Genomic DNA, 12,367 nt, shown 5'->3' with positions numbered 1-12,367 from the left:
GAGAATTCCTCTCAAACTAGTTTTATACAAAAATTGGAATATGAAGGGATACCCAAGTACTGCAAACATTGTAGAAAAGTTGGTCACAAAGTTGTAGAATGTAGATCGTTGGAAAGAAAGAAAGTTGCTGAGGAAGAAAATAAGAAAAGTAAAGATACTGAGATAGCAGAAAGTAGCTACAAGAATGATGTTCAATCCAGAAAGCCAGATCAAACTAAGGATACACAAATTACTAAGAATAATGGTGTTACTATGGGTGACAGGTTTGATAGGAAGAATAACAAGAAGAAGAAAAAGCTCCCCAAAAAAGAAATCTTAGTCGCTTTTAAACCTCTTTTCAATCAGTCAAAGAGTAAAAAGCTTCAGAAAAACAAGAATATGATGAAGTCTACTGATAAGCCTCCTGATGAAGGAAAAGAGCATGGTCATGACAATGGAGATGAAATTGGGTAAGACAAAAAGGAGGACAATAAAAACCCCTCTCAAGTTGTGGATAAAGGGTAGCATGAATCCCAACATGACCCTGAGCAAGAAGAAGAAAATAATAGCACCCTAAAAGGAGAGGAAAACTCTTCTACTTGGGAGGAAGTAAAAAAGTCCGGCAATTTACAAATCAACCAGTATTAGCACAACACCTCTTACACAGTTGTTTCATCTGAAAATCCTAGAGATAAGCAAATAGAAATTTGTGAAAGTTTACCACCTGAAAATAGTGATTGTCCTACTATTAATTTGTTTGTGGATCTGAATGCTATCAAGTCTCAGAATAAAGCTCCTAAGAAGAAGAATAGAGTCAGCAGGAGCAAGAGGTTACTTCTCCTAGGACTATGGAAGTGCAGCAACAAAAGGAAAAACAGAACACCAACAACTCTTAGCAAATTCTTCAAAATCAGAACCCAACTCCTGACACCAAGGGATTCAAACCTGAGGAAAAGAAGAAAAACAAGGGCAATAGAGCACAAGAACAAATTATAGAGATATCTTCTCCTGATGGAAAGGTTGTCACAGCTTGGTCACCTATCCAACATCAAAAGAATCCCACTGATGACAAGGATGATGATATAGGTTTTACCACTGTAAAGAAAGGAAAAACCACAAACAAGAAGGCTAAAAAGAACAAAACTGGACAAACCAATCCTTCTAATGCTGGAAGGAAAACAAAAAACCTTTAGCTTGTTCTTATGATTAGGCTATTTTTTGGAACATCAAGGTTGTCAAATGCAAAAAGGCCATTCCCAGGCTCAAGAAACTCATTCATATACACGAAATTAATATTTTTGCAGTCCCGGAACCTTTTGTTAGCATTAACAAAACTGATGCTTACATGAAGTACATTGGATTTCAACACAGCATCAACAACTCTAATGGCAAGATTTGGTTTTTCTAGAATGGCAACTACCAGACTGTTATCATTGCCAACACTGATCAACAAATTACTATTAAAATACTTCATGGTGCTACTGGGAAGAATATATTTATTACCTTTATTTATGCAAAACGTACTGCTTTAGAAAGAAAAGATCTTAGCCTCAGTTTGGAGAATGTTTATCCTCAGGTGGATGGACCTTGGTGTCTTGGTGGTGATATTAATGTCATACTTGACCTTATGGAGAAGCTTGGTGGAAAACCTCATAGAATGTATAAGAGCCTGGATTTCAGTAACTGCATCCATGGACAATTGTGAGCTTACTCATTTGGGCTATGTGGGACCAAGGTTCACTTGGTGTTATAATAGGAGGCCAGTGAAAAGGATTTGGAAAAGACTTGATAGAGTTTTTGTCAATGACTCTTGGTTCAACTCTTTCACACCAACAGTGTTAGACATTTGCCTAGAACTGGATCTAACCACATATCCCTCTTAATCACTTGTCACAATGCTCACAAAGATGGTATAAAATATTTTAAGTTTTTGGATTGAACAGCCAACCTTTCACCAGATAGTGGAAGACACTTGGAATACTCAGATGTCTGAAAACCCCATGTGGATACTTCAGCAAAAACTCAAAATACTCAGTAAGAAGCTCAGTCAATGGTCCAGGGAAGTTATTGGCAATGTTTATGATGAAGTCAATGTATGGAAAGCCAAGATGCAAGACTTGAAAAACATGGATAGCTCTCTTAACACTGAGAAAACTAGAGAAGAGCTTAACAAGGGCAATGTTGAATATATTAGATGGTTGGCTATGCAAGACAAACTTCTTAAGCAAAAAGCTCGTATAAATTGGACTGATGATGGAGATAGAAACAACAAATACTTTATTGCTTGATCAGAGATAGAAGAAGAAGGCTTCAACTGCACAGAATCAAAAACAGTATTGGAAATTGGGTTTAAGGAGATGAGGGTATTGCCAAGGCTGTCATTCATCATTTTGAACATATGTTCAATCTCAACCACAATTTTACTAATCATAACATCCTTAATGTGATCTCTGAATGTATCAATAATAATGATAATGTTTCTCTCATTACCATTCCTGATTTAGAGGAGATAAAGAATGTTGTATTCAATATGAGCCCTTCAAGTGCTGCTGGCCCTGATGGATACAATGGCAATTTCTTTCAAAAGTGTTGGAATATCATTCAAGAGGATATCAAAAACATGGTTCATGCCTTCTTCAATGGAAAAAATTTGACCAAGTTCTACTCACATACTTGTTTGATTCTGATTCCCAAGGTAGAGTCTCCTTCTAACTTTAGAGATCTAGGACCAATTAGTCTTAGTAACTTCACTGCCAAGATCATCTCTAACATCCTTTCCATCAGGCTGAATCCTTTACTAGATAAGATTATCTCTGAAAATCAGTCTGACTTTGTCAAAGGCAGACTCATCACTGAAAATGTTCTTCTAGCAAAAGAATTAGCCCAAGGGGTGTCTCAGAGTAACCATGGAGGCAACATGATCATCAAGTTGGATATGGCTAAAGCCTATGGCAAAATGTCATGGGATTTTCTATTGGCAGTTATGAGCAAATTTAGCTTCCCTGACAGCTGGAACACTCTTATTAGAAGACTCATATCTGATGTGTGATATTCAACTATCATCAATGGTGAAAGAAAAGGCTTCTTCACCTCCTCCCAAGGCTTGAAACAAGGAGATCCTTTGTCCCCTTCCTTATTCATTATTGGTTCTGAGGTGTTCTCAAGGCTTCTCAACAATCTATCTAACAATGAAAGATTTGTTCCTTTCCGCATGAATCCCAATGGTCCTACTATCAACCACCTTTCCTATATTGACGACATAGTAATATTCACTAGTGGAAAGAACAGATCAATCAAACTCATTTTGAAGCAAATCAAGAGGTATAAAAATGCCTCTGGACAGATGATCAACACTGATAAAAGTTTTTTCATTACTGCTCCAAATACTTGTGCAAATAGGATAAACAGGATGAGGAGAGCTACTGGGTTCATGAATAAGGATTTTCCTTTTAACTATCTGGGATGCCCCATAAATATGGGAAGGAAAAGAAATTCCTATTTTGATAACATGTTAGCCAAAATCATCAAAAATCTTAATAGGTGGCAAAGCAAGATGTTGTCTTTTGGTGGTAGAATTGTACTCATTAAAAGTGTCTTACAAGCTGTTCCAACTTACATTCTATCTGCCATAAAACCTCATAAAGGCATTATCAAGCTCATGGATAAGCACTTTTGTAATTTCCTCTAGGGGTCCAAAGAAGGTAAAAACAAGTATCACTGGAGTTCATGGGAGAATTTATGCTATCCAAAACATGAAAGTGGTATTGGAATAAGAAGAATGCAGGATATCTCTGAGACTTTCACTCTTAAAAGATGGTAGAGACTAAGGACTCAATCTACACTCTGGGGAACTTTTCTGAAATCCAAGTACTACATAAGATCTCACCCTGTGGGTAAGGTTGATGTTTCTAAAGATTCACATGGATGGAAGAGTTCAATGACGATTAAGACCAAAGCAGAACCTCACATGATCTGGGAAATTCAACAACGAGACTCCAGCTTCTGGTGGGATAACTAGATAGGTATGGGTGCTTTAGCTAAAATTCTGCTAGGACCGGGTAAGTTTTCTAAACTAAATGTAAATTCCCTCATTTTGAATGGTGTCCGGGATATCAACAAGCTTAACAATACTCTTCCACATCACATTGTTCAATATATTAAAAATATCAATATTGATGACTGCAGCAAACATGATTGCCCACTATGGAATTTGACAGAAAATGGCAAATTTTCTAATGCCTCTGCTTGGAATCTGCTAAGATCTAAGAAGGACAAAAATCCCTTTTTACAAAATTCTTGGCACAGAAGCGTATCCTTTAAAGTTTCCTTCAATACATGGAGACTTTTAAGGAACAAACTACCTTTTAGTGACACAGTGGCAAGATTTGATACTAACTTAAGATTTGACTGTTCTTGTTGCAGGATAGCCAAGAATGAAACAAGTCATCATGCATTTGTGACTAGTGAAACTATTAATATGCTATGGAATAGCATTGGCAGGCCACTAGGCATTTAACATTCTAATGCATCTGTCTCTTATGTTTTCAGGAAATGGTGGAATGTAAAAACTAAGAACTAGGTGTATAAGACTGTAATGCAGATCACACCAACCATTATCTGCTGGGAAATCTGGAAACAGAGTAGTGCTTGTAGATATGGGACGCAGAAGAAGTTCAATTACTCAAGAATGAAACAATAATGTCTTTGGAATATCAAGCAAGCTATCAATAGATTGGCACCTAGTTTGGATATTAACAGACAGTGGTCACAACTGTGCTAGATGGTGGAACTCCTCAGACCTTCTCTTGTAATTACTCAAGCTCTTTGGCACAAACCTTGTCAAGGAATTATCAAGGTAAATATTTATGGTAGCTATAACCCCTCTAATGGTAAGGCTGGAAGAGGCATTGCAAGGGACTCAAATGGGAGCCTTATAATGGCCTTCTCCATAGTTGTACAGTGCAATAGTAACAATGTTGCTGAAGCTTTAGCTGCTGAGTTTGGTGGGAAATGGTGTACAACTCAAGGATACACTAATTTCTCAATTGAACTTGACTCTCAAGTAATTGCTAACATGCTCAAGGCAAGGGACACAAACAATCTAAAACTAAAGGTGATCATTGGCAGAACCATCAAAGTAATGGAGAACAGCTATGTCACATTCCTTCACAACTTTAGAGAAGGAAACCAAGTTGCAGATTCTTTGGCTAAGCTTGCTGCTAACATGAACCACGACAAAATGTTTTGCTCGGTTGATCGGCTCCCTAATGTATCTAAAGGGCCTTTTCAACTAGACAAATGGCAAATGCCAAGTCTAAGGACTAGGTATCACAAGTCTAATTTTGGAGTTAGCTAATTGTATAGTCTCTTTTGCTAGGATGAAGGAATATGTCCTTTGGGCATACCTTCTTTTTGGGGTGATTGAATCACCAGTTGTATACTACATAGAGGTATGGTCCAGCCCTCCTCTCTTTATATCAATACAACATTTATAAAAAAAATATATATATATATATATGTGCCGCTTGAGGCATAATCGTAGTTGTAGTAGAGATAATTCATGGCAATTTTGAAAATCTATGTTGAGCAGTAAACCAGATCGAGGGAGAGCCCTAAGAAGACGAGTCATAATAAAAGTTCATAGGTTCTGGGTAGTACAAAAGAAGTAATTCTTGTCAAACACATGAAACATATATAGTACTCCTACTTGCTAGAGTCCAAGATATTTTTTAGATAAATATCGGGGAAAGATTTTAATTGGAATATCTCATGAAAAAAAAAATTATTGTGATTTTTAGAATATTTAAAATTTATTTTTCTATTGCGCAACGACTCTTGTTTTGAATAGAATTGTGCTATTAAAAGAAAAAGATCGTATATGACTCTTTTACAACATAAATTGGCATCTGGACGTATTAAAAGACATCTTGTTAATAAATACTCTTTTAAAAAATTGTTTCTTGACAACTTGTTTTGTTGTGTCAGAAAAATTTACTTGGAATATGCTACTACTGTCACGGTTTGATAAAGGGTCGAGTATATCATTGGAGAAGAAAGTCCAAAACCTCAACCATAGAGACATTTGTCAAACAGTCGAATGGTTTAAAGCTGTGAAACATATTTTAAAACAGGGTGGTCGATTGGTTCTTCACTTGAGTCACATTGAGTCATTATCTCCGGTCTTAGCATAAATGAAATAGTAGGAGTTTCATTCGTTACCTTTATCATCTTATTAGAGAAGCATTTCAGTGTTGTAATCTGTTTAATTTGTGAAAACTGATTCTAGCTTGAAGGGGTTAGCAACAATCTTCAATTGTTGGGATAAATGACATAGGGTTAATTTTTTCAAATCACTCTTGTAATCAATTTGGTCATTGAAATAATTGCTAGATCCAAGAGTTAGTTAAATTGCACGGGTGTATATATGGATAGTAAGTTTTACACCTTTGAGCCAGGACAATTTTCTACGTTAAAAGGGATGTATGCGCTTTGCTTTTATGCTTTTTTACTCCCTTATTGTCCAATTGAAACATATCCACTGAACCTAGTTCATTACAACTATCAATAAACTAGATTGTCACGAGCCCTAAAATTATATGAGGCATAATAAAAGCTCACAAATTCTGGTACAACTAGATGAAATTCTTGTCAATCACTTTGATACATATAATACTACCTAATACTACCACTTGCCAACAATAATTTGAAATAATAGAGAAACTCTGGTCCCCCAAAAATAAACCTACACAACTTGTTCAAATCGTTACCCGTTTTAATTTGTCCAATGAGTAGTTATCAACAAGGCATCTTGGGTGACATGGTTCTTTGATGTCGGCTGGTGTGGCTTTCATCAACTTGTCCACTTGGAATTCTCCCCTTTTCCTACTATGTATCATATTAACAATACATGTGGAAGCTTTTTGCAACACGATAGTGAATATGATGAGCTCTTCCTCCTAATGAGAAAGCAAAACATAAAATGACAGAGATAACAACGGTTAGAATCCAATCGTTCCGTTAAAGTAGAAGTACGTCAAATTTTAAGCTTTGTCCCCTTCAATTGGTAATCAATAATGTTCAATACTGGGGGCTCCATGCACAGCACATGCGTTGAATCTCCAAATTTGATTCGTGATTACTTTCCTGATGTGTACCACTTACAGTATAGATATTTCTTTCCCAAATGCAGTTTAGATATTTTCTTTTCAAATACAGTTTAGATATTTGTCGCCAAATAGTAGTATAGTTTAGATATTTTGAACAACTTATTAAAACGATAAACGAAATAGAAGAAAAAGCGACCTTTAGATACTTCCTCGTCTCGTTATCCAGTCGTTCAGCAAGCAACAGAAAATCTTTATTAATTAAGTTAATCCCCATTTAAGACTATCAAATCCACGAAGATGACTTTGTCAACTGAAATATAATTTTGCCATTTAGAAAAAAGACTTCAACGGAACAAACCCCACTCCCTTGATTCCGTTTATTCTTTTCTTTTTCCCTTTTAGTTCCCTAACGCATATCGAGTCGGCAAAGTATAGCCTATAACGTGTATGCATTGGCTGCTAATAAATTGTTTTTACAGGGCTACTTAGATTAGTTGAACTTTTGTGATCAGGCCGCCTACAACATCATGCAAATTAAGGAGTGGGCCTATCACCTACGATGACAAATGTTCTTCAAACCCCGTCACAGGGACGTATATACATGGATCAGACTCCTCTCCATTTTTAACCCATGGTTTGGGACACTAGTTTGATTAAATAAATGAATCTGGACCTTTGATTTTTAAATGAATAACTGTCACGCATCTAAATATCAACTTGGGAAAATGAAGAGGAGAAATGAACTGTCACGCATCTAAATATCAACTTGGGGAAATGAAGAGGAGCCGGATCATATATAAGTGACTCGGGGTTAAAAAAGAAGCATAGCAAAAATCAATTCGACATTAAAAAAAAAAAAAAGTAGTTATAGAATGATATATTAATGGCAGGGCAGGACTCCTCCTTAGTGTAGCAGCCACTGTTTTAAAGGGAATCTTGGGACTCTGCCTCGAGACTCGCCCAGGGCTGGTTACTGGCAAAACGCCTCGGGGCTCACGTGTGAGGCTTAGTTCTGTGAGACTTACACCCTAAGCACCCGACTGTACACCCTAAACACGCCTAACGTCCAACGTTCGGGGATCACCTGACAGTTCTTAAACAAATTATGTCTTAAATTTCTTAATTAACATTGTTGACCCTCATAATCTATCTATATCTATATCTATACTATTTTAAAAGCATGAATATAAATGTTGGTTGACCAAAATATCCTTTAAATATTGAATGACTTTTATACCCTTTTAGTCTAATCCTATCATATTTCTATTGTCTAGTTTGGTAAATAAAAAACTTAATCCTATTACTACTAGAGAATATTCTTTAGTAATTCTATTACAACTACAACTTAACTCACGTAATAAGGCTCAATCTTATTACTTTTAAGTTTATTAACATACCAATTTATAATATCAATTTAAGTAAATTGATCGCCTTTTCTATCCTTAACTATTTACTATTTTTTAATCCTATTTCTATTACTACAATTATGCACGAATTTAGAATCAAACACTGATTACAAAAGGCAGCGAGTAGGAACTTGTGAGCAATATGTATGGCGAGTAATTATATTCAAGCATTCCTTTAGATTGTTTGAGAATAACGTGCAACTGCACGTTTATAGAGGCTAATTATATTCAAGCATTCCATTAAATTGTCTGGGAATAACGTGTAACGGCACGTTTATAGAGACTAGTACTATATTAAAAGCATAAAGGGCCTTAGAAATGTTGATTGAACTTTTTGTCTTTCATTAAAAGATTCTACAATAAACAAAATAGTCATTTTACTATTTTTCTAATATTTATTGATAAATAGATATTTAATAATTCTCCTAATATTTAGGAAAAGTAAAACCAGCTAAATTTTGCTTATTAAATCCTAAAGTTATTCGGTGTCAAAACATCAATGTAACTAATATATATCCTAATATTTAGCCTTTGTTTTAGGCATAGGACTTCTCTATTTTTAGCCTTCTTTTAGGAGTACGACAAATTGCACGTTTGCGCACTTTGAATTTCATATTTTATTTTACTTTAATAAACTCACTTAACATATATATTATGTATGAAGTTTATTATTTTATAATATTTATCAAATTGAAGTCAATTACAATTTTGCATATTAGTAATTCTTGTCTTATTCTATTCTTTTTCAAATTATTATTTAATTATCTTTATGATAATACTTCACCCATAGAAGTCCTTTCAAAATGAAAACTGCATTAAAAACTGTAATAATATACATAAACACTAATAATATAGGTTTTACCTAATTTAAATCATCTATGTTATATTAAAAACGGGTCTTCAAAATGTTGATTGAACTTTTTGCCCTTCATTAAAACACTCTATAATAGGCAAAATTGTCATTTAGTATTTTTCTCAAATTATTATTTAATTATATTAATAATATTACACCTATTTTATTTTTGGAAAAGGTAAAAAAACCCACTGTTATTTTTGGAATACAAAATAAAACATTCATCCGGTCCATTTCCTAAACAACTACGTAAAAGAACTACTTACCAATTAGGTCACTTAATTATTAGGTAATTAGAAGAAAACTTTAATAACTTAGAGATCTTTACTAAATTTGATAAAATCACATAATTTCCTTTTTTTCGAAAAAAAAATCCCATAGTTGACCGACCAAAATTTTTGGAAGGCCAATATTGTCTTCGTCAATTTCACTTAATATTAGGAGTACTATTTTCTCAATTCAAACTCTAATGTTTCCCAAAGTACACAAGTTTTCTATAAATTTGGGCCAATTTTTCTTTTATAACGGAGGTTAAAGAGCTCTTTAATGCTTCTCAAATTGGACAAAGTTTACAATAGGTATTTGTATTGAAAACATTACTACCATAAAAACATAGTACTGTTTAAATTGCCATGATTAGTCAGTGCTTTATTTATTTTTTGTATAATTGTTAGTCTTCACGGTAATGAGTATTGACTTGATTCTTTATGAATTTTATTTCAGGTGAACCCTAGAATCATCGTCTTCTACTGATGGAAGCTAGCCTCAATCAAATAATTGTGATATTGATTATTGATTACGTAAAATATCTATTTAGTGGCAAGACTATCCATTTCAGTTTTCTTTCATCCCAAATTTCAGGTTGTCATCTTCTATCCTACCATACACCTTTCTATTATTATTAACTAGGGAATTTGTCCGCGCTTCTCGCGGTCATAAAAGACACAATGATTTTTAATTTACCAATAATCTTTTTGTAATATTCGAATATCAAAGAATAACAAAAAGTCCAAGATTCATATATAAGATATTAAAAATATTTCATTAAACAATAGGATCATGACCCAAATGATAAGAAATGGGGATGATGAAAATATATTTCCATCTAAAAGTGAAACTTATAGTGATATCATATATAGATATATGTTTGAGTTATAAAATTTGCCAGGCATGTCACAAGGAACTCCAACCAATGATTATATATAGGAGTATTGCTCTTGATAAAATATTTGGCGCTGTCACACGTATCTCAATTAGGAACTCCAAGAATATTGAATTATTACATAAGCATTCTCAAGAAACGCTTACACATGAGCGTTTTAAATGATCTTGAACTGCTTTGTTATTCTTAGGAGTTGAATCGCTCTTTTCCGACGAAATACACTGACATATTCTGATCTTCTGCAATCTGAATACACGACCAAACAATATTTGCACCATAAGTTGAGATATTCAATCTTTACTTGTTCTTCTCAACAATTTTGAAATACTCTATATCCAAGAACCAGTCTATAAATCTACATAACTAATTTCGTCATCTAAAGAAATAGTGAAAAAACACAAAAAAGGAAAAAAAGTAACAGAATAAACAAAATACGTAGGGAGATCACAAGGGGGAAAAAGACAAATAGGTCAACATACATGACGCAATTGATGATGAATTCTTCCAAACTCTTGCAATTGCAAAATCCCTAAAATCATACAAATATTCATCAGCAACGTTAGATCACAAATAATCTAAGAATTAACAGATCCAACAAAGGAACTACACTCAAACAACAGAAATATTAAAATAGAAAAATAGGAAAGGTAAAGAGATAGAGTTGTGGGACTCCTCAATAATCTCCCACTCGCGACTCACAAATTGGCTCTAACCTCTTCTTGACTTCTCAACCTCCTCCTAACAATAAGTCATATCGTTGTTAATTTTTTATTGATAGGAATACACAATTCCAATAACTAAAGACACAATTTTGTTTATAGAAACTAAAAGGAAAAGAAAGAAACAGAAAAAAATCTGAAGACAATCATAGGTTTGAGGAAGTAAAATATCCAGAACAGTAAAATCCAACATTACAACCTAATATGAGAATTCAAGAATCCAGCATATAACAAATAAATTACATATGATATATACACACGCAGAAAGAGGAGCAATGGTGCACCAAAACTTATGCATATTTTAATATGAATACCCAAAAACAAACATCCAAGACCCTTTTATATAGATATATATCACCATTATGGTGTTGTGAAGTGCCGTTTTTCTTATTTCTTTTATCATTAGTTATTAAATGTTAATATTAATACCAATAAACGTTTCTTATAGTGACCTTTGGATTTTCAAATTAAGACTTTTAGACTTTCTAGTAGTACAATGTAAAATTTGAGGAGGCTTTTGGACGTTGCTACTTCTCCATAGGAAACGGTTGTCTGTTTTTTGTGATTTTTGCATCCTTCAAATTGAATTGAATGAGTAGAATGAGGGGTGGTTCATTGCATTTACTAATAAATTTAATACAAAATAATCACAATAGTTATAGGGAAAATGATGACAAATAATGTTATTAAATGGTGAGTGAGTCTTTATTATGGATGGAGGGATGAAACCTTTAATATTTTATTTTATTTTGTAAAATAGAGAAATGAAGAGAAAAATGTCAAAAATTTGAGAAAAAAGATAAATAGCAATAGTGGTCATAGAGAGGTGCCACATCACCTTGTCTATGCCTAGCTTTATTATATATATAGATTTGTTACAAGTTGCTGGGTTATATTATTATGTCCATATATAATGTAGTTCGTTTTTCCTTTACCTTATTCTTTGGAGTGTAATTTCGTGTATCAATATAATTCTGACTTCTGATATTAATGGCAAAATTTCGTTCACTGCACTTAATTTTACTCCTTAATTGTTAGGAGGTCAAGGAGGTGAGTTATCATGCTCATATTTAATTGTAACCCTAATATTTAGGAATTTGAAATCAACTAAAATTTTGATTATTAAATCTTTCCTTATTTGA

The 12,367-nt window shown here is 33.8% G+C and overlaps 1 protein-coding gene across 1 annotated transcript; it reads left to right on the top strand.

Annotated features, from left to right (window-relative positions):
* Positions 1-2,377: 2,377 nt before the first annotated feature.
* On the top strand, positions 2,378-3,028 carry LOC132631098 (uncharacterized). The gene has a single exon (XM_060346699.1). The coding sequence runs from the start codon at positions 2,378-2,380 to the stop codon at positions 3,026-3,028; it is 651 nt and encodes a 216-aa protein (XP_060202682.1).
* The last annotated feature ends 9,339 nt before the right edge of the window (positions 3,029-12,367 follow it).

Source organism: Lycium barbarum, chromosome 3 (assembly GCF_019175385.1).
Source record: "Lycium barbarum isolate Lr01 chromosome 3, ASM1917538v2, whole genome shotgun sequence".
NCBI classification, from domain to species: domain Eukaryota; kingdom Viridiplantae; phylum Streptophyta; class Magnoliopsida; order Solanales; family Solanaceae; genus Lycium; species Lycium barbarum.
Note: the sequence above shows the minus strand (reverse complement) of the source record. Positions and strands in the feature narration are given on the sequence as shown.

What these genes read in the sequence shown, in the direction of transcription:
- LOC132631098 (XM_060346699.1), top strand. Translation starts at nt 2,378, where the DNA reads ATGTTCAATCTCAACCACAATTTTACTAATCATAACATCCTTAATGTG.